At 47.7% G+C, this 22,973-nt stretch overlaps 3 protein-coding genes across 4 annotated transcripts; all 3 read right to left on the reverse strand.

Annotated features, from left to right (window-relative positions):
* Positions 1–1,712: 1,712 nt before the first annotated feature.
* On the reverse strand, positions 1,713–3,908 carry RPL8 (ribosomal protein L8). Its single transcript, XM_080939677.1, has 6 exons — positions 3,880–3,908; positions 3,544–3,691; positions 3,315–3,456; positions 2,971–3,189; positions 2,060–2,175; positions 1,713–1,908 (listed from the first exon to the last, which is right to left on the reverse strand). Exons 2-6 carry the CDS (start codon positions 3,679–3,681, stop codon positions 1,750–1,752), a joined length of 774 nt encoding a protein of 257 aa, XP_080795803.1. The 5' UTR covers positions 3,682–3,691; positions 3,880–3,908; the 3' UTR covers positions 1,713–1,749.
* A 2,117-nt stretch (positions 3,909–6,025) lies between these two features.
* Positions 6,026–7,995, reverse strand: COMMD5 (COMM domain containing 5). Of its 2 annotated transcripts, none has more exons than XM_080939085.1 (2): positions 7,917–7,995; positions 6,026–7,530 (listed from the first exon to the last, which is right to left on the reverse strand). In XM_080939085.1, the coding sequence occupies exon 2, from the start codon at positions 7,475–7,477 to the stop codon at positions 6,803–6,805; it is 675 nt and encodes a 224-aa protein (XP_080795211.1). In that variant the 5' UTR covers positions 7,478–7,530; positions 7,917–7,995; the 3' UTR covers positions 6,026–6,802. The 2 variants fall into 2 exon arrangements, with proteins under 2 accessions (XP_080795211.1, XP_080795212.1); XM_080939086.1 differs by having other exon boundaries at positions 7,905–7,969.
* Positions 7,996–13,343: 5,348 nt separating this feature from the next.
* ZNF7 (zinc finger protein 7) lies at positions 13,344–20,966 on the reverse strand. The gene is made up of 5 exons (XM_080938858.1): positions 20,893–20,966; positions 19,711–19,754; positions 19,153–19,279; positions 16,774–16,890; positions 13,344–15,460 (listed from the first exon to the last, which is right to left on the reverse strand). Exons 2-5 carry the CDS (start codon positions 19,711–19,713, stop codon positions 13,695–13,697), a joined length of 2,013 nt encoding a protein of 670 aa, XP_080794984.1. The 5' UTR covers positions 19,714–19,754; positions 20,893–20,966; the 3' UTR covers positions 13,344–13,694.
* Positions 20,967–22,973: the final 2,007 nt, after the last annotated feature.

A 22,973-nucleotide genomic window follows, 5' to 3' on the forward strand; every position in this document is an offset into this window, starting at 1 on the left:
GGATGCCCTAATGCGGATGCCTCAGCTGACTGGCTGATTCAGGAACAGTGAGTGGTGTCAGGGGAGGTATCTGACAGTCTTCCTGACAGGACTTTGAGAAGCATCATAGCCGTATGGAGACTGCTTTAGGAAGTGTGGAGTACTGTTGGGAACTGAGCCCTCAAAATCAAGGCTGTGCTCAGAGAACTGTTGACTCACAGTAGTTCTTAACCACAAACACTGCTAAACAAACCCTTCCCTGGAGTAGAGGCCACTTAACCATTAGTCCACTTGGTGGTAATCTTTGGTCCCTACTCTAATTGATGTAGGTTTTTTCCCAGAGGCAGGGTCTGTGTAGGCCAGGCTGGCCTCTGCCTGAGTGCTGGGATTAGTGGCATGCACCACCACCACTGCCCAGCTGAAAAGGAATTTGTCTGCACTTCTAAAGCCAATTCCTCCCTTACGCTCTATTTCTTGGTCAAGTCCAACAGAAAAGCAATGGCAGCTAAAGATCAGCCCAAGCAGCCACACCTAGTGCCTCCCCAAAACCCCAATCCCGAAACTGCCTGTCATCGATGGCTACCTCTGCTGATAAGAACCTGGAGCCCTTAGAGCCAGTGGCTCACCATAGGGTGGAATTCATACCAATAAAGAAAAGGATCATACTTCAGTCAGGGAACGCACTAGGCAGAAGGCATTGCTTAGCAGCACTTAACACAACTCAATGGTCTGGGGCTTGTCTCTCCAGAATAACCACCCCACAAGGAATACAAATATCTGCTACTCAAGTACTTACCAGGGGAAGAGACCTTAATGGTTCTCAGGGAATGTTACTATGGTGATCAGTGAACAAGGAGCCATAGGATATGGTCGTTTAACATTCATGTTTTTCTTTTAAAATGAAAACCTGCTTGCCTTCACTGTCTGTCCCTAACTTGCTGTTCCTCTGAATAGTCTGTGAGCCTAGGGAGGTAAGCCTCAGAACTCGACATACACATCCAAGGACTGCCAACAGGTAAGACCTGGTGGAGTGCTAGATGAGATTTCAGCTAGTCTTGGGGCTGTAGCTTTCTCCGTGTCAGCACACACTCACTGTACACAGGAATCTAGGACCAGCAGACAGCAATCTCAAGCTCTAACTTCCATCACTCAGTGATGGTGGAAAGGAGTGACCAAAACCAGGGAAGGTACAAAAGCACCTCTACTCTACTCTGAGCAAATCTTACTGTGTAACAGCCATGGTCTTCATCATTTGCGGGGAGGGAGTGGGGGCCATGTGGGATGCCTTATTCTCTGGACAAAAGATACAACCAATTGGATCAAAAAAAAAAGTTGGACATTCCAGAAAGCAGCTTGCACTCACACACTAGTGCCCAAAACAGTCTGTAATCCCAAATCAGATAATTAAGAGCCCCATGCTAGCTTCTACTGCATGAGAGGATATGGGGTAAAATCTGAACTGTAATCCCAGCAACTGTGGCCCACAGCACACGTCAGCACCATGTATTGTAAAACAAAGCTATCTAACTGGGCATGGAGGCAGTTCTAGCCACAGTGAGTTCCACGACAGCCAAGGGTTATGTAGAGACTTGGTCTCCCAAAGTCATCTACCTTAATCCACATCCAGCAAGCCATGTTCTTAAGTCTTCTTCTAGGGTGGAAGCATCTTTCATTTCCCTGTACCAAAAGGCTCTATGGTGGGGTTCCCCAACGTAAGAGGCTCACTCACAACCTATTAGCCAAAGGACATACTTTATTAGCTCCCAAACTCTAGTTCTCCTTCTCCTGTACAGTTTTGGTTCCACGCAGCCGTCCAGTCCGGCGGGCAGCAATGAGACCCACTTTGCGCCCAGCAGGGGCATCTCTTCGGATAGTGGAGGGCTTGCCAATGTGCTGGTGGTTACCACCTCCAAAGGGATGCTCCACAGGCTATAGAAAGAGAATGAATGAATGAGTACCAGTAATCTCACCAATGCAGGGAACACAGTAAAAAGGATTCTACCATCCTGAACCTCCCTGCTGTAGACCCTCCCAGAACAGCACTGAGCAAAGCCCACCCATTCAGTCCTGGGCTACTTACATTCATGGCCACACCCCGCACACGTGGCCAACAGTTCCTCTTTGCCTTGTACTTGTGGTAAGCGCGGCCAGCTTTTAGGATAGGCTTGTCAATTCTGCCCCCACCAGCCACAACACCTGCAAAATTACACAACACATGAGATGTGCATCCCAAGTCCCTCCAGTCACATTGGTCTATGCCAGGAATCTATAACCCCACAGAAGTCCAGCAAGTTCTACCTAGGAAACCCCTCACATGGCAAACTGACATTTCCATGCTAGGCAAGGCCCATGCCTGTATCAAAGCATACTGTTAACTCAGTTTCCAGGGAGGCACACCTCGATATTCAGTGCCCGAGACTCAGGACAGGTCCTTCAACCTCTGAAGATACCACCCACACAAATGGACAAATCCTCCAAACACAGTATGCTTTGACCATGTGCCCTCGGACCTTATCCCACATAAGGAAAGGTTAGCAGATTCTAAGATGCTTCCAATTAACTAAGACTGAGTCATGTCCCCTTTCCCTGGCTTGAACATCTTTAATGATACTATCCGCTTTTCTAAAATGAACCAACTAAACTCATGCAGGACTGAAGTCCTAGGTTACAGTGTACAAAAGTTGCAAGCGGTGTAATCTTTTTTAACCCTAATTTTATATATACAGGCATTTGTACCTACTGTCTGTAGCTATACACATCTATGCAGTGCCCAGTAGACCAGAAAAACACCAAATCCAGGGACAGGAATCACAGTTGTGAGCTGGGAAGATAACCTGGGTGCTCTCTAAAAGAGCAACCAAGGCTTTTAACTCATCAACTACCTTGACAGCCAATGCTGTAACAAACCCAGTGTAGGTATTATGGTTCTAGGGTCCAGCAACTGGCAGTTCATATGCTGACCACCCTGTCTTCAGGGTTCCCTGCACTCACCAACAACAGCCCTGTTGGCAGAGGAAATGACCTTCTTGGACCCTGAGGGTAGCTTCACTCGGGTCTTCTTGGTCTCTGGGTTGTGGGAGATGACCGTGGCGTAGTTCCCGGAAGCTCTTGCCAGTTTGCCCCTGTCCCCAGGCTTCTCCTCCAGACAACACACGATGGTACCCTCAGGCATGGTGCCCACGGGCAAAACATTGCCGATATTCAGCTGGGCTGTCGAGAGAAGGGACAAAGTAACTAATAAAGCTGGAAGGAACTCAAACTCACACAGCTTCCACAACGAAATTCAGCATTCTGAGTCCCCGGCCCAACCCTTCCTTGCCCGCCTTGAAGCTCACCCTTCTTGCCGCAGTACACAAACTGCCCGGTGTGGATTCCCTCTGCTGCGATGAACAGCTCCGTCCGCTTCTTGAATCGGTAAGGATCACGAAAGACCACTTTCGCGAGGGGAGCGCCGCGGCCGGGGTCATGAATGATGTCCTATGGGTCAGGGTGGCAGGTTGTTATTATAAGGTCTGCTCGAGACGCCCTGTCCCCCGTCTGCTTGCCCCCGCCGGGGCTTCACACCTTTACGATGCCTTTAATGTAGCCGTGTCGCTCAGCGAAGTCCACAGCACGCAGACGCGCGGCGCCCTTACGGTGTTTCACGTGCGCACGAAACACAGAACCGGCGCCTTTCCTCTGCCCTCGGATCACACGGCCCATGGCGGCGAGTCTGGAAATGGCTCTCGTTCAGCGTACAAAACCAACAGGTCCCTGCCAGCCCCCAAGGCCCACGCAACTCCATCCCTCCCTCCTGGTCCTGGAGGAGCGAACCAGGCCGCATGACAGACCACCGAGTGCTTAACGGTGGCGGATGGCGGTGGATAATTTCAAATCCGCAGCGGACAAAACACGACTTACCTGCCGGTAAGCAAGGCCGAAAGAGGAAATAGACAGCTCAAGGCAGCCTTATCTTCCGGGGCGGGGTATAACTCCGCCTCTTCCCTAGCGCAATGCCTTTTGGGGCTTGTAGTCTTATGCAAGAGTTCTGCGTCTATACCAACTTGCTGAAAGTAGGCTTACACCTAGTTGCCCTGGAGAGAGGTGGACTCTGAAGAAACCGACTCAGGATTCTTATGGTGGACGGTAGAGGAGGCTTCAAGAGGTGGAAGGATTTGTTCAGGGCCACGCAGGATCCGAACTGGGCCCAGGGAAGGGCTTCCATATAAGTTTAGGGGCTCCAGATGGTGGCTCCGAGGTAGACGGAGGAGGTTGGATATGTAGACACGGGAAACCTAGTGCTTTGCACAATTATAAGATTGGAATTTCCAGGCTGTGCAGTGGCGGCACCTGCCTTTAATCCTAGCACTCGAGAGACTGGGGCAGGCAGAGTTCTAGGGCTTGAGCACTTATTCCAGGACAAATCAGGGCTACAAAAAAAAAAAAAAAAAAAAAAAAAGTCTCGGGGGTCGGAGTGGGGCAAAAACAAGAAGATAATGATTGGGATTTAGGAAGTCACCTGTGGAGTTCTCAAGATGTCTGGCAGAGAAGCCAAAAGTCGTTGGATTCAGCAATTGGGAATAGGGTGGGGGCACTGACCCTGGAGAGCATCGATGCAGGGAAATAAGGTGGCCTGTATGTGGTGGCACAGAGCCCCCAAACAGAGGGTGTTTATTTGAGTGAAACCTAAGTAGTCAATACCATAAAAGTGTAGACCAAGAGGGAGTTAACTGAGGGTCCGGCTCCCACTTGGTAACAGGTTTGTTGTCAGAACTAGATTTTGCACGGCAGAGGCTAAAATTGGCCTATTGAGGAGGAAGGGACACGGGCTGGTGGTCTGACACACTGAAAAGAGGAAGGGACACCCTGTCATGGGTCAAGTTCCACAGGATGCTTGTGTAGAGAGTATTTCTGAAGGGCCGTGAAGCTGTGGGTGGCAGAGATCCAGGACCTGCAGAGTGGTAGATCAAACCACCCAGGGGCAAGTCAGCCCAGAAGAGAACCAAAGCGAAAGATGCCTATATAGGAAAGACTGTGGGAGGATACTGGCTAGTGCTTTGTCTTGTGAACCTTGCAGGGCCATAGGTGGCTTTCTGGCTGTACTCAGGGCCCTCCTACCACTAGGGTATATCTCAACTGGTGTATGCAAGTGTTCAGTCCTTGTCACACTCTTCCTATATAGGCATCTTCTGCTGGGCTGTCTTTCCAGAGAACAAAGGCACCATAGAGTATATATTTATTTATAGACAGGGTTTCTCTGTGTAACCTTGGCTGTCTCAAACTCAGAGAGCCACCTGTCTCTCCAGAGTGCTGGCATTAAAGAGGTGCACCACCACCATCAGGCAATTTTTAAGATTTATTTTATGAACATGAGTGTTTTGCCTGTATAGACTGCACCAAGTGTGTGCCTGTTGCCCAGAAATGACAAGAGATTGGATCCCCTGAAAATGGAGTTATAAACATCTATGAGCCACCATATGGGTGCAGGGAGTCAAACCCAGGTCTTCTGCAAAAACAAAGACTCTTAGCCAAGACAGACTCAACTCTCCAGCTCCCAAAGACACTCTTAATTTGAGTGGTTCCAAATTACCCATGGAGAGGAAGGTAAAGTACTGAACTAGTTCAGTGGACATATTCAAAGTTTTAATACACTAAAACTACATAGCTTTACTAGCAGCCAATGTACCAGTTGCTCCCTCTGCAGAGTACTCTCCTCAGTCCCTCAATTCCACATGTTTGCAGAGACACCTAAATTCAAAGATTGCCTTGTGACCAACTTTCTCACAATGGCCCTCCTTCCACTCTTCCTCCTCTGACCTGGCTCTATTCAATTGTCACAGGCTTTACTGGTGGTTTGTTTATTTTAGACTTATCACATTACAAGTATAAGAGTTGCTTGCATGTATGTGTGAGTGCCACACGTCTTGATGTTGAATCCCCCTCACCCTACCCCCAACCCCCGAAACTGGAGTTACTGAAGGTTGTGAACTACCACGTGGATGCTGAGAATTGAACCCAAGTCCTCTGCACGGGCAAGTGTTCTTAACTGCTGAATCAATCCTCCAGCCCTGTTCTTATGGATTTATTTATTTTATGTGAGTATACTGTAAATGTTTTCAGACACACCATAAGAGGGCATCTGATCCCATTATAGATGGTTGTGAGCCACCATGTGGTTGCTAGGAATTGAACTTAGGGCCTTTGGAAGATCAGTCAGTGCTCTTAACCACTGAGCCATCACTCCAGCCCTGTTCTTATGTCTTAATATTTAAAATATGTATTTAATGTTATGTAGACTAAGCATTATTTAATGCATATTTATTATTTGTGACGTCTTCCACACACACACTAGAATGTCAGCTTCATGAAAGCAGGAATTTAGGGTGTAAGAATAAACATGTCCACAGCAAAGCACAGGACTTATGAGGGCAAATGAACAGCGTTCAGGTTATGCTGAGCAATCTTGTATGTTGCAAGAGGTCTTCCTCTGGTCTTAGATTTCCACATGGCCTCATCCAGGAGCACATACCAACAGTTGGGGAAGGGGCAAGTAGGTTTAATTTCCTAGTAGAATAACAAGTGTTTAATAGTTGCTTTACCTCTTTAATTCAAAACAGCCTCACTCTGATACCCAGGCCAGCCTTACATTTCCCATTCTCCAGCCTCAGCCTTCCAAGTGCTGAGATTATTAACTGTGCTACTCTGCCCAGCTGTTTACTCATAAAACAAAACCTGAAAGTCCCAGCTGTCACTTAGAATATGTTCTTACATGCGGGCCCTCAACTGAGTTGGCCTCAGTCTCCAGTGGGACTGTGTTCTGCTTCAGCACCCACAGTACCAGGGTTCAGTCCTGCAGTTTGCGCTCACACTTCTTCTCCAGCTCTGCCATCTCCTTAAGGACCAAGGCTACACTGTACCGAAGCTCCTGGAACTTGGCTATGGGTACCTCGAAGCGGTGTGCAGATCCATCCGTGAGCTTCAGCTGCATGAGAACACTCGGCTGCAGGGAGCGGGACTGAGCACTGGTTGAGATGGCCACATCCACCCGCCACCGGAAATAAGACAGGCGAGGCAGCGAGGACCCCTGCTGTTGGGCTACTGAGTTGAGAAGAGGACGTTGACTCCCAAATGCCAAACTGGCCAAATCTCCAATCAGATCCTGAGGAATGCCAAGTTCCTGGAGCTCGTCCTGGAAGGCATCTGGCTTCAGACTGGCAGGGGGCAGCCGGAGAGCCTGCTGGAGCAAGGTGTGTGTGCCCGCCAGCAGGACGGCTAGACGCTCCTCTGACAGGTTGACGCTGGCACCAAGGTGCTGGACGGCTTCTCTGCAGTCTTTCCCATGTAAGGCCCCGACTACAAGTTTCAACAACTTTCTGAAGGTGCTCCTGTCTAAGTCCTTCAAGAGCGGAGCCACTGCTGTCACTTCTGGAGAGGGCTGGGAACCCAGGAAGCTGACCCGGCCACTGTGACTGTCAGCTGGATGGTGCAAGTATGGAGCTGCAGTGCCCAAAGCAGACATCCTTTCTTCCCCTTTCTTGACCAGTCAGAAGAGAAGGTCCTAACCACAGTTGCCTAGAGAGGGGAAGGAGAGAAAAGTGACTCCCTAGTCAGAAGTTTCATGTACTAAAAAATGGGGGTTGATGTGGGGCCCCATCCGCCAGTCACATAACTACCAAGGATAGATAGCAAATAGGATGCGTGCTTGGGAGGTGGCGCTGAGACCGTGTGGCAAAGGAGCCCGCCTGAGTCTAGAGTCTAGAAGGGAGGTGCCCCAGAGATTTAACAGTTGGCAGGGAAAAGAACCAAGAAACAGAAGAGCGTACGAAGTCCTACGTGAATAGTATTAGTGAACGTGGACAACGCAGCTTGAGACCCCTCAACCCTGAATCCTCAACATAGCTCTGGAAGACCTAATCTCACATTACAAACACAAACCAAGCCTTTACCGCCCTCTGCACCTGGTGGAACCTATCCGCAGGAGCTATTAGCTGTGGCTGGCAGCAGCAGGAAGTTGGCCGGGTCTCAGGAAGGGCCCGGAGACACTTCCGGGCCGCTCTAGGAAAGCGCGTCAGAGGCTCTCTGTGGTTCCCGGAGCCGAGCGCACGCGCCGCCAGGTCGCTTATCTTCTGACGCTGTTTAGGGAAGCAAAGAATTCGTGGCTTTTGTTGTCCTGTGCCCAAGCCGTCTCGTGTGAGGGACACACGCCAGAATTTTCGTAGTTGATGCCAACAAATTGCATATTTTAAAATAATTAGATGGGCCAGGCGGCCCACGTCTTTAATCCCAGCACTGGGAGGCAGAAGCAGGAGGATCTTTGTGAGTTCAAGGCCAGTCTGGTTTACACAGAGTTCCAGCACAGCCAGCGCTACATACCCTGTCTCAAAAACAAACAAACTAACAAAAAAACAATAATAATGAAGCTTTTGGGGTAGGGGAGTAATTATGCGGGCAAAAATCTATATAGACATTTCATTAAGGATGATATGAATGATTAATGACCCTAACCTGGTGATACAAATGAATGATCACAAGAGCCTGGGACAGGATGATCACAAACCCAAGGCACTCTGGGCTCCAGAGTGAGTTCAGGACCAACCTGAATAACTTAGTATATTGCTTTATCAAAAAAGATTGGAGGAAGTTGATTGTTATGGTGCACACTTTTCATTCCAGCACTTGGGAGGCAGACAGATCTCTGTGAGTTCCAGACCAGCTAGGGCTACACAGAGATTCTGTCTTAAAGAACACACACACACACACACACACACACACACCTTCAATAAGCACCTAAGAGGACATGCTCACCACTACAAAAACATCAAGCTAAAATCCCATTCTTCATAGCAGCTTAAAGAAACAGACTGACCACCTCAAATGCCGTGTGTGCTGTGCAGTAATTCAAACTTGCACTTACTTTTGGAGTGCAAAGCACAACAACTACTTGAAAGAGCTGCCCAGCTGCTTCTTTTACATTTACAGGAATATTTTAAATGTGCAAGAGTGAGCGGTATAGATCAGAGGGACAGGTTTGCCTAGAAATTGTGAAACCCTATATTCATCAACTCCACAGAAAACAATTTAAAAGAACAAGTGCCCTAGATTCAGGTACAAGTGTTGATTGGACCGTGTTCTTGAGCCTCTTGCAGCATTAGCTTGTAGCCAAATAGCCATGACATTCCTTAGTTTAGATATATCACTCTAATCTCTGTCTCTTTTGTTTGTTTGTTTTTGAGATAGAGTTTCTCTGTGTAGCTCTAGACCAGGCTGGTCTTAGAGATCAGACTGCCTTGCTCCCAAATGCTGGAATTAAAGGCATGTGCCATGCCACCACTGTCTGGCCCTCTGCCTCCTTCAAGTGAAATTTCCACTTTCTTGTAAACATTCTAATAACTTCATTTACCAAGACCATTTTTTCCAAATAGTGTTCCATTTACTCTCAGGTTCTGGAGATCTTAGGACTTCAGGAAATCTTTTAAAGAACAAAATTCAACCTATAACTAATAAATGTTCATAAAAGCCTTGTTTGGGGATATTTTTGAGGGGGGAGGAAATGTGTATTTCTCTCTGTGTAGGCTCATGTGTGTGTGAGTGTACATGTATGTGTAAATGCATGTGCATATGTGTGCATGTGAAGACAGAGGTCAACCTCAGGTGCTATTACACCGTAGTTGGTTGTATTTTAAGGCAGGGTGTTGAGCCTGCTCTATTTAACATAACTGTGGTCATTTTGTATTCAGTCTCCATTTTGTTCATAAGGTGAAAAGAGTCAGATTTTGGACTCCACTTCTCAGAAGAGATTATCCATAGCTGACACTGAATGCTATTAATAAACCAAAAAGTTACGGTTCAGTTATACTCTATTATCTCAATACAGTGCACCTCCCTGTGACGTCACCTAACACCAACAAGCTCAAAACCTAGCTGTCTGGTTAACCAAAAATGTGATACTGCTTCACTGCCTTTGAACTTTTAAACCTTCCCTATGTAGCCATAGGCATTCACTCTGTAGACCAGGCTGACCTCAAACTCAGAGATCCCCCTGCCTCTGCCCCGAAGGGCTGAGATCAAAGGCACCATCTGGCTGCTGCTGTTGTTTTCAATTGATGTGTTATTTGATGCGGCAACTTGAGTTCAAAAGAGTGACTGGATGCACAAAGCCCACTGTGGGGTTAGGATGTGTGTGTGTGCCAGGCATGGCAACAACCCACCAAGAGAAAGTGAGTGAAAACAGCACATTGGGGTGGTCATGGACCACCCGGATCAAAAGCAGCCAGGGCGGGAAGAGTGGACTACGTGGTAGAGAAAGAGCCTGGGCAAGCACGGGACTGGTAGCAGCAGATTAATGTTTTAATATTTACTACAACAGGAACGTGGAGGCAGGTGCTGGTACAGAGGTCATGGAGGAGTGTTGCTTGCCGGCTTGCTCCCCACAGTTTTCTCAACTTAATTTCTTACAGAACTCAGGGCCATCAGTAACATACAGATTGATTACATAATTAGGACTATATATGTATATGCATGTGTGCATGTAACTAATTTTTTAAAGGCCATGAATTTTAAAGTGTGCAATAAGGAGGGTTAGGGAAGAGGGAACAGATGTAATTATACAAGAATCTCATAAAGTAATATTTTTAAAAATGCCACAAACTTAGTAGTTGTTTATTATAAAAGGATGAAGGAACATCGTGGGAGGTAAGCCTGATACAAAGCCCTTCCTTTGAAGACAAGGACTCACATATCCCAGTCTGGTCTTGAGCTTGTCATGGGAGACCATAAATTCTGATCCTTCTGTCTCCATGTTTTTAGAGTGCAGGGATAACAAGCAGGCACTACCACACCTCAACTTTTATTTTTGGTTTTCCAAGACAGGGCTTCTTTGTGTAACAGTCCTATCACCCTGTAGACCAAGCTGGCCTCAAATTCACAGAGATCTACTTGCCTCTGCTCCCAGTACTGGGATTAAAGGTGTGCTCCACCTCTAGCTCGTTTTCAATGAAAGATTGGGAGACACAATCAAGGTTTTGTGAATTCTAGGTATGCATTCAACTAAGCCACATAATTGACCAGAAAGTACCTCTTGGAAGATCTGAAAGCGTGAGTCTCAGAACAGCACAGAATCATGTGCTCCTGGTGACCCAGTAGGAAGGACATTTCCTGTACAGCTGCCAGGGAAGCTCCTTTCAGGATTTTCCCCTCTATATCAAGCTCTGGGTATAGTCTGATGGCTCCATTTTCCTGGTGAGCTCCCTATTTTCCCTCAAAGGCATCTGGGAAAGCTTTTTCGGACACAATCCCATTGTGGCATCTGCCAACACAAAAACCAGACGTGATTTGCAAAGCCTGGGTCTCTGATAGCCCACAGACTGGCCAGTCCTGGTGGGAAGTTAGGGTACAGTTGCTGACACAAGGTGGTGGCTTCGTGCTAAGGGCTCACTTTTGGTAACGTAGGGATCTATTTCAGGGGAAGGGAATGTTAAAGAGGCCCAGTGAAGAGGCTGGACATGATCACACACACCTGCTATCCAAGCTGGGAGTCCAAGGCTACCAAGGTCTACACAGCGAGGGATACATATGACACAAATGACACAATGATGCCAGCAATTTAAAAAATATGAGATGGAAGCTAACACGGGGTTCCTGAGATTCTGAACAAGGTCATACCAGCACAACAGAGAATCATCCACCATCTGAGAAATAGGTATCGTGTGTTCCTGACCACTGGTAGAGATCAGTCAGCCACAGGGTACCAAGCAACCACAAATACACAGTCACTTGCCTTTATGGTCTGAGTTCTGTCAGGCTTGCTGAGGTATAGAGTATAGCAGATGCCCCAGGAACCAGCACAGGGTAAGTTAAGGGCTGAAGGAGTGTGAAATATTTTGAAAGTTTGGACTAACTGGACAGTGGTGGCACATACTTTTAATCCCAGCACTTGAGAAACAGGAAGGCAGATCTCTGAGTTCAAGGCTAGCCTGGTCTACAGAGCCAGTTCTAGGACAACCAAGGCTAACTAAGTTTGGACTAGAAAGACATCAACTGCCCTAAACAGAAATTAAGGCACCATTCTAGTAGGACCCTGGAAGACAAGTACAGACAGTGGAGACCTAGCTCCTAAGATTTCAGAGGGAAACAAGGCCTCTATTAGAAAGGGCCATTTGTGCTATTTTTGCAAAGAATCTGGCTGCCTTTTGTCAATATCCTAAGAACTCACTTGAGGCTAATAGTGGAGAGGTTGATGAAGACATGGCTCAACTGTTAAGAACACCTGTCACTCTTATAGATAGACCTGGGTTCAATTTCCAGCACCCACATGGCAGCTTCAAACAGTCCATAATCCCAGTTCCAGGGGAATCCAATGCCGTCTTTTAACCACCACAGGTATCGGGTACAGGCATACATGCAGGGAAAACATTCATATACATGAGTATTTTAAACAATAAATACTAATTACATAACTAATTTATTTGGTTGGAGAAACTCTCAAGACAGCATAGTGGGACACGGCTATCACTAATCATTCTTATGGGGATCTACAATGGAAAAAAAAAAACAAAAATGGGGGCTGGAGAGATGAATCAGAGCACTGGCTGCTCTTCCAGAGGTCCTGAGTTCAATTCCCAGCAACCACATGGTGGCTCAGGACCATCTATAATGGGACCTGATACCCTCTTCTGGGTGTCTGAATAATATATATATATATAATAAAGTGAAAATGTACAGTGTGGAGAGGAAACAAGCACTAGGAAGCTTAAGATTGTAGTCATGTGATAAAGACGAAGTAAATGCTAAAGGTTTAGCATTATGATAGAGAAGCCTCCCGCTCTGAACTGGAACAACAGAAAAGATGCTCTCAAGAGTAAGATCCAACCCAGCTATGTCTCCAGAATTTCTTCTTCATTTTGCGTCTGCCTCCTAAATTCTGGGATTAAAGGCATGCACTACCATGCCTAGGCTTTTTACCTTTTGAAATTTTAACCTTATTTTTAGAGACATAGTCTGGATGACGTTCTGCATCTGCCCGAGTGCTGTGTTTGCCAGTGTGTACCACCAGGTCTGCATTTAATGCCTTTCCTAGGGCTCATGAGGTTTTCCTTATAGCTATTTCTTATCTGTAGGACAAAGATTCACTTTGAGTTCAAAGTATGGGCTACACCTTCAGTGTGATACACACTTTTATTTAATGGGTAAATGTTAAGACATTACAGAAACAAAGTAAAGCATTTCCTAAGTAGACTGTTCTTTAAGAACCAATCTGAATCTTCTCAACGACCCTTAAGTCTCTGTTAGCATAAATTATGGAAATAAAATAAGGCTTCGGGCTTATTCAGTTACATATTTATATAGTGTGGTGGTTTGGATGGGAATGACCCCCCCCCCCCATGGGCTCGTATGTTTCAACACTTGGTCCTCAGTTGGTGGAATTGTCTGGTAATTATTAGGAGGTATGGCCTTAGAGGAAGTGTGCCACTGGGGGAGACCTTTGAGGTTTTTAAAGACCCTCGCCATTTCCTGTCAGTTCTCTCTATCTAGTAAGTGGCTGTCTCAAGATGTAAGCTCTAAGCTACCTACCGCTCTAGCATCATGCCTGCCTGCCTGTCATCATGCTCCCTGCCAAGATGGCCGTGCACACTCTCTAAAACGAACACTCGGAAACCACATGAACTCTTGTATAAGTTGCCTTGGTCTTGGTGCCCTCACAGCAAGAGAGAAGTAACTAAGACATTTGGGTAAATGATTTATCTCATGTGAATCTTTTGGTGCTGAGTGAGCCTTGAGCTCCGATTAAAAGCTTTGCCGCAGGCATTACATTTGTAAGGCTTCTCTCCTGTGTGAATCCTCTGGTGTATAACCAGGTGTGAATGCCACCTGAATATCTTCTCACAGTCATCACACTGGTGCAACTTCTTTACAGCGTTCACCTTTTTATGGTTCGGAAAGGTGGAACTTTCAGTGGCATTCCCGAATTCATAGTACCACTGGGCTCTAGTGTGTATTCTCTGGTGCTCAATAAGGTACGAGCTTCGGCTAAAGGCCTTTCCACACTCACTACACTCATAGGGCTTTACTCCAGCATGGATTATCTGGTGCTGGAAAAGGGTTGAATTCTGGCTGAAGGCCTTTCCACACTCGCTACACTTATAGGGTCTCTCCCCGGTGTGAATCCTCTGATGGCTGGTGAGCTGTGTGCTCATACTGAAGGCTTTTCCGCATTGGACACATTCATATGGCTTCTCTCCCTTATGGATTCTCTGGTGGTAAATGAGACTGGAGCTCTGGCTAAAGGCTTTCCCACAGTCAGTACACACATAAGGCTTCTCTCCGGTGTGGATTCGCTGATGCTGAATAAGGTGTGAGCCCTGAACGAAGCCCTTCCCACACTCATCACATTTAAACGGCTTTTCTCCAGTGTGAGTTCTCTGATGGCGAATCAGGCGTGAGCTACAACCAAAGGCTTTTGTGCACTTGTTGCACTTATAAGGTTTCTCTCCAGTGTGGATCAGCTGATGTTGGTTCAGGCGAGAGATCCACCTGAAAGCTTTCCCACACTCCTCGCACTTAAATGGCTTCTCTACAGTGTTAGTTCTCTGCCGGGCAATAAGGCTTGGGCTCTCTGAAGCTCTTGGCATTTGAGATTTCTCCCCAGTATGCATCCTCTGATGCTGGGCTAGAGTTGAACTTTGGCTGAAGGCCTTGCCACACTCCTGGCAGGGGTAGGGCCTCTCTCCAGTGTGAGTCCTCTGATGTCTGACCAGCTGTGATTGCTGGCTGAAGGATTTCCCACACTCGTGACAACTGTATGGCCTTTCTCCTGTGTGAATTCTCTGATGATGGATGAGGCTTGAGCTCTGACCAAAGGTTTTCCCACACTCCTCACATCTGTAAGGCTTCTCTCCGGTGTGAATTCTTTGATGCTGAATAAGTTTTGAGCTCAGGCGGAAACCTTTCCCACAATCAACACATTTAAATGGTTTCTCTCCGGTGTGGATTCTCTGATGCTGATTGAGTTGTGAACACAGCCTGAAGACTTTCCCACACTCCTCACACCTGTAAGGCTTCTTCCCATGGCAGTTACTTGTGTGTTTCTCCTGTTTGCAGTCAGGTGATGTTTTCTGGCACTCCTGACATCTGTATGATCTTTCCTGTACACTGATTTCATATGGATCCAGGTTCAAAGCTGGTCTAAAGACTCTGCCACACACGTCACAGTTTTCTGATGTCCCCTTCACATGGTCTCTGTGGTCATCTGGTTGATAACCCAGATCAGTGGCCTGCAGCTCCTTACATTCTTGGACAGCATCCTTTGTGAAGTTCTTGGGCATCATGGTTTCATTATTCAAATGGTGCTTCTGGAAAAGTGAGCCACTCACTCTTAGCCCAAGGCTTCTTGGGCAATTCTCTGACCAGACTTTAGAATCCAAATTGTCTCCAAAGCCAGGAATCTGCCTTTTGAGACGGTTCATGTACTCACAGGTCTGCTTGCCATCAGTTCTAATAGCAGAGTCTGAAATAAACACAGAGTAAAAATGTTCCTTACATCTGAGGTCTGAAAAGAGGCAGAGACAGCCAGGGACTTGGGGAAGTATCAGCACAAGTGCAACGCGTAGCAAGGAGATACCAGGGAAACCCTCACTAGTCAGTTCACTGGACAGTGATGATATGCATATGCCCACAAGACAGTGCTGAGAGCTGCTCGTCCTAAGAGGGTCCACAAGCTGAGTTCCACCGTATCGGTGCCAAGGAATAGTCTACAGTGTGCAAACAGACTGGACCGAGAAATAGTCTACAGTGTGCAAACAGACTGGACCGAGAAATAGTCTACAGTGTGCAAACAGACTGGACCGAGAAATAGTCTACAGTGTGCAAACTGAGACTGGACCAAGCAAGCCCAAGGACAGAATGTCAGTCTAGAATTCGTCAAGGTCAGAGGCCTCCAAGCAGGCTACCTGGCAAGTAAGGACAAAGAGAGTCGGAACAAAATAGCCAGGAGTAAGTCCATAGCCGTTCTTCTAAGGCTTCTCTGAGAAGAACCCGAACCACAAACCCACACCTGCAAGCCTCGCTATAGGTGTGATGGTTAGTTACTTTTTACTGACAAATTGGCACCATCTAGGGTTACCTGGGAAGAGGAAACCTCAAATAGAAACGCCAGATCAGTCTGTGAGATTGTCTTGGTTGACCATTTATTATGGAAAGACCCAGCCTACAATGGTCAGCATCAATTCTGGGTACCTGTGTCTGGACTGTAAAAGAAAACAAGCTCAACACAGGCCAGAGAGTAAGACAGTAACAGTGCTCCTCCACTGTTTTTGCTTCACCACTACGATGGCTTAGTACCTGGAAATGTGAAATAAACTCTTTCCTTCCCAAGTGGCTTTTAATCAGAATGTTTTACAATAAGGTTAGAGTGGCTATACCTAGTAGTTCACACTGACTTCTTCTAAGTTCATGCAAGGGTCTTAGTACCCAGAACCCCCAAGAGGCCTTCATAACATCTACTTTCCTTCTAGACTGACTCTCTCTCCAAATCCACACAGGCTATCTACCTATCCTGATTCCACAGGCCAGATTTCTCTATGACCATTAAGTACATAGTCACTGAATGGACAAGTGTTTTGTGTCCTTGTCTTTTCGTGGGATAGCCTTCCCAGAGGTGGCCACACACCTAGCTATGGTTTTCTGGGGCTGGCCTCCTCTGCAGTGTTCCTCAGCAGCCCAGCCTGGTAACCAGGATTCACCACAGCCTCCCACTGTCTCAAGACCTCACCTCAGCTCCTTCTTATTCAGACCTTCTCTGTGACAAGGACTGGGCCTCACCTGTCTGGCAAATCCTTGGTGCCTCTGTCCCCTCTGCTCCCTGTAGATCAAGGGCCCAGGGCTCTTGTCCTTGTTCCAGCCGGGAGATCAGTTCAGGCTTAAAGACCAGGAATCCTGCTGTGTGTGAGGCAGAGAAGATGCTGGAAATATTTCCTGGAGTCAGCCGCCCTCCTAGTTTCCAGCCATGAAGGGCAGGAGCTACTAGATATATACAGAGCCTATTGGGGAGGGTGATGAGGGATGAGCCACTGGATACACAGCAGTCACTTCTCTCCAGCTTCTTAGACTAGACAGAAAGGGTACCCAGATTCCACAATCTTCAGGGAACACTGTTAACACAGAACTGAACAGGCCGAAGGTACTTGGGGTACAAATGGATCAGGGAAGCTTAAGCCCAGGCCAGCACCACATTCTACAAAGCCAAGTGTTTTCATCCCCCAGCTCAGAAGTCAAGGATACTCCAAGAGGTAGGAGTAGCAAGAAACAAAATTTAGCTGTGTGGTGGGGGCCACTCCTTTAATCCCAACACTCAGGAGGCAGAGGCAGGTAGATCTCTATTGAGTTTGAGGCCAGCCTGGTCTACAGAGTTCCAGGACAGCCAGGACTATACAGAGAACCCCTGTCTAGAAACATCAAAGCAAAACAAACAAACAGCAAAAAAAACAGTAATGAAATGAATGAAGCAGATTCATTATGCAGTCCAAACTTTATTTAACTTGCTGTCCTCCTGACTGTGCCCCCAAGTGTCTTGAGGAGAAAGCACATCCTAACTTCTCAAGAATGCCAGCTCCTGAGTAAACCTCATTTCCCCCCCTGCCCTGCCATTGTTCTTCAACTGTAGGAGAGCCTGAGCCTTACTTCCTAGTAACAAGGACACTAGCAAAGGGGGAAGGAGGTTGGCAAAGCTCAGGAAGGACGACATCATTGGTGATAAAGGGAGTGTTTCCAGCTGGAGAGATGGCTCAGTGGTTAAGAGCACTGACTGCTCTTCCAGAGGTCCTGAGTTCAATTCCCAGCAGCCACATGGTGCTCACAACCATCTGTAATGGGGTCTTCTGGTGTGTTTGAAGACAGTGACAGTATACTCATATAAATGAGTAAAATAAAAGATATATAAAAATTCCAAGGTGTATATTCAATGTGCTTTATTTACAATGGGTCATTTTGGTTTTGGTGAAATCTAACACAAGACATACTAAACACCTAAACGCCATACATCAATTAGGCATTGTAACCATCTACAGAAGAAAGCAAAGCGCACAAAGACAAGATTCCAGAACTCACAAGGTAAGAACCGGGACAAGGCAGGATGCCCAAACCCTCAGAAACAAGACCAACTGGCAAAACAGAATCTTACATTGTTTTACTTTCTTTGTTGTTGTTTTGGTTTGGGTTTTGTTTTGATTGTTGTTGTTTCAAAACAGTGTTTCTGTGTAGCCCTGGCTATCTTGAAGTTGCTCTGTAGATCAGGCTGACCTTGAACTCATGAGACTGGCCTGCATGTGCCTCCTGATTAAAGGCAGGATCATCATACCCAGCCTGTTTGGTTTGTTTGTTTCCTTTTTGCTCTCTGTGGTGCTTGGCACTGAGCCCAGAGCTCTACATGTGAGAGAACAAGGCTTGACCGTTGACCTGCATGTCCTCCATCCCTTACTACACGCTGCTGATAAAACATCACGTAACTGGATTTTGCCAGGCTAGACTGGATGAACAGTTATAGGGCTGCTCTAATGCTGACAGAGGTACCTGATAAACCCACTACTCCCTACCCTCACCTACCCTACTCCTGGCCCCACTAGCCCAGGCATCCTCTCAAGAACCCAGGACACACTCCTGTTGTAGGGTACCACCATCATGTGGGGTCAGCTCTAAAGGGGGCTCGGTAACAGGTAAGAAGCACAGCAGCCAGCAAGTAGGACATGCCATTCTGCCACAACATTCAAGCAAAACACAAAGCTATGTGTGTTAGAGCAGCCTGCAGGGAAGGCAGCATGAACAGGAGTCATCAGATGGCGGGGCAGACAGAATTGACTCAGGTGTCACCGACACTCTGGTTCCAGAACAGTTTTCCCTGGAGATTCCTCACACTAACAAGATCTTTTTTCCTTTCTGTTGTTGCTTTTGTTTTGTGCTATTCCAGCTGCGGGTTCCATTTCTCACCTGATAATTTGATAGCGTGGAAGAAACAGGCTTGACTGGTTCCCAGAAGTCCCACTTACCTAGCTTACTCCTTACCCAGTTGGATGATGTGTGTAAAGCCTGGAGCTAGCCTGGCACACTGAGAACCAAGGTTTAGCTCCTAAGGCCCAAACAGTTACCATTCACACCTCATCTCTGACGAATGCGGTGCATGCGTCAGACCCTCAGGAGTAGCCTCACCTAGTCCAGCCACACTGCTGTGGTTCTCCAGCATCACCTCCCTGTAGAGGGCCCTCTGACCAGAATCCAGGCATTGCCACTCCTCCCGAGAGAAGTGCACAGCCACGTCGCCAAATGTCACCGCCTCCTGAAAGGACACACACCAGCATCCCAGATAGCCCTAGGTGCTAGCTCTACTTTGGCCCTGCAATATGATATATCTCAAGCAGGTGACCCGAGGGAATGGATTAGAGTCACAGGAATCCTTTTGGCTCTTAAGTCTTCCAAGAAAAGGGACTTAATCCAAGGGAGTGACCTTATGCCCCTCCCCACTGAACAGGCACAGCTAAACTCTGGTCTGGGTAAGAGCCACAGTGAGGGTCAAAGCTAGGTATGTGATCAGGCCCGGGCTGGAGAGATGGCTCAGTGGTTAAGAGCACTGACTGCTCTTCTAGAGGTCCTGAGTTCAATTCCCAGCAACCACATGGTGCTCAGGCCCAGTGGAAAGGGGTGGTCCTCAAAGAAGGAAGTGGGGGGCTTGACAGGAGTACAGGGAATACAGGCAGCCAGGCTTCCTACCATGAGGCTGGGAGGATGGGATCCGTTTGTCTTGACTCAGACACCTGTGGGAAATTTTGAAAAGATCAGAGGTCAAAGCAGAGGAAGCTCCCCAATTCCAAGGGACTTTGTACACCTTGCTTCTAAACCCCCCATGCCAGACATACATACACACCAGACTGGGCAAAGGCAGCAATGACATCTGAATATCAGCTCCTAAGCCTTCTCATCTGTATGGGAGTGAGGGCTTGAACCATGATGTACAGCTGCTGGGGGGGAGGGCGGGGGGGGGGGAACAGTGGACACACCTTTACTTTCTGAGTTCAAAGAGAGCCTGGTCTACAGAATGAGTTCCAGGACAGTTAAGGCAAAACCCTGTCTCGATAAACCAAAAATGAATGAATGGATGGATGGATAGTTAAATGGATGGATGGGTGAATGAATGGATGGATGGATGAAAGAATAAATAAAAATAAATAATAAAGGGCTGCCATAGCCCACACATTCAAATGGACAATTATGGAGACAACAGTGAATTTACAAGAAACTTTTTTCTTCATGGGACAGCTAGTAGAAAAGACAAATAGCCACACATAAAATCCCATCCACGATAGTGCTGAAGTACAGGGGACTAGAATTGTGTTTAAATGGAAAAACTCGGGTAAAATTTAAAGGATTGTCTTCCCCCAAGGACCTAGGCCAAGCTGGTGGCCCAGGTATGAAACCCGCCTCAGGAACTGACAATGGAGTAGCAGTGAACACTAAAAAAAAATAAAAGGGTTCCCCTCTCAGACCCCAGCATTTGGACAGCCAATGGGAAATCACGGTCTCCGATACAGAAGGGCAAATCCTGAGGTGTCATCTGAGTCCCGCAACCATGACAACACTGTCAGCCTCTTGTCATTCAGGTGCAGAAACGAGAGGGAGGGATGGTCCCAGAAAGTGATTACTCACAAGGAACTAGGGAGGCCGCAGCCAGGCCCAGGCCTGGAGGGAAGCAGCCTTACTCAGCTTAACACTGAAGCTCGGGAGCAGGCTAGAGGAGCTGGGGTGCTCGGCGATTCAACACTCATCTGCTGGGAACAAGTCCCCCGCCAGGTACTCACAACAGCACCGAGCCGCCCGCGCCTTCCATCTCTTTTGGGGAGGGAGAGGCAAGTGACCCTTGCCCTGACAACAAGGAAAGCAACTGCGCCGACTCACCGGCTCGGGGGCGTCAGTGACCCACCAACAAGCGAGCCACCGGAAACGGCTTTGCAGGCCTGTCCCTCTGCGTCCCACCCGGCCGACTTCCGCCCGTTCAGATCCGCTGGCGAGCCAGAGCACCCAGTTGGTTCTCCAGCCCCGCCCCCGAGGGTACAGGAGAGGGGGGCGGGGCCAGAAGCTCTCAGCCAGTAAAGAGCTTGGCTAGAGTCTGAGTGGCAGGGCCAGGAGTGTAGGGCCGGGAGGTGTGGCTGAAGATCAGGCAAGGCGGAGGCGGGGTTAGGAGGCGGGGGCGGAGTCCACAGTAGAACGTTTAGGTTGCTGTAGCTGGCGAGTGGAGCTTCGTGAGAGAAAAATCCTACCTGCAGGCTGGAAGGGCTGACCTCCAGGGAAGGTGATTCAAGCTGGGCCAGACTCCCCTTGAATCACCAGTTTAGGGTTCTGTTTTTTTTCAGGCTGACCCTGTCAGGGTGTAGTCCGTTAGCTTTCCCTTAACATAAGGAATACAAGTGAGCACCAGATGCCTTTACCATCTGGTGGAAGAGAGGGCGCTGGTCTGGGGCTTTAAGGGAACAGGTAAGGGAAGCAGGAGGCTGGAGTGGGGTTCCCGCCAGCTGTTGGGCCAGACACTCTAGGACCTGAGAGGCTGTGAAGAGAGAACCTCAATGGAGGTCTCTTGCCCAGCGCTCTCTGTTCTGGACGTCAGGGGCGATTGTCATCCCGGTCTAAATCGTCCTCAGCTTCTTGAAAAAAAGGATCGCTAGGTGTCTAGAACCCCTAGACCAATACTCTGAGACTCAAAGACTCAGAGCAGAGGTCACAAACTGGATCTGAAGACGCATACAAATTTCCAGAGGACCCCAGTTCAATTTCCAGTACCAAATGACAGCTCACCATTGTCTGTAATCCAATTCCAGGGGATCTGACATTTATACCAATGCTTATAAAATAAAATTAAATTAAAACCATAATAATTAATAATACATCTTGAACAGTGATAATATGGAGTGAGAAAAAATCCCGTGGAGATGTCAACTTCCAATCTTTCATGGAACCCAGACATCTCATGACTTGTGTACAACCCTTCCTTGGTCTATCTTTCTTCTCTGTCTCTGCCTCTGCCCCTTGACAGGACTTCAAAATATAAATAAGGCTTTGCCAGAGGGTGGTGGCACAAGCCATTGATCTCAGCACTTCAGAGGCAGAGATAGGTGGATCTCTGAGTTCCAAGTCAGCCTGGTGAGCAAGTTCCAGGACAGCCAGTGCTACACAGAGAGACCCTGTCTCAAACAAAAACAAACAAAAACACCTGTGAACTCTGTGCACACATGTGCATGTGAGTGTGTGTGTGTGTGTGTGTTTACCGGGCTGCCCTAGATAGAACTCAGCCATCACCTCCCTCAGTCTCTAGTTAGATAGCCACCATAGATTAAACTGTGGTCTTCAGACCGCAGAAGGAACAGGGATGTATTTCTGATGAGAAAGATCCTGCCCCGTTACAATCTCACCACCAATCCCCACAGTCTTTACCAAAGGCTTTCCCTTACCAAAAGTCCCTTTGGGTCCCCGAACCTTAAAGACAGAGTCTTGAGGAGAAAGCACATCCTAACTTCTCAAGAATGCCAGCTCCTGAGTAAACCTCATTTCCCCCCCTGCCCTGCCATTGTTCTTCAACTGTAGGAGAGCCTGAGCCTTACTTCCTAGTAACAAGGACACTAGCAAAGGGGGAGGGAGGTTGGCAAAGCTCAGAAAGGACAGCATCATTGGTGATAAAGAAGGGAGTGTTTCGAGGAGGATAGAAGCCTGTTGTATCTGCACTGATGAGCGGGTGAGAGGGGAGAGGAAATAACCTCAGGAAGTGGCACAGAGGGAGCTGTGGGGAAAAAGAGTGTGTATGCACATCTGCATGCATGCCTGTGTGCAAGTGTGTGTGTGTGTGTGTGTATACTGTGTGTGTGTGATGTGTATGTGCCATGTATGTGTGTGAGAGATGTGTGTGCTGTGTACATGTGTATTTGTGTCTGTGGCTTCTCTGTCCTCTGTGTGTGTGTGTGCGCTCACGAGCATGCACATGCATATGT

Source organism: Micromys minutus, assembly GCF_963924665.1.
Source record: "Micromys minutus genome assembly, chromosome: 27".
Lineage (NCBI taxonomy): Eukaryota > Metazoa > Chordata > Mammalia > Rodentia > Muridae > Micromys > Micromys minutus.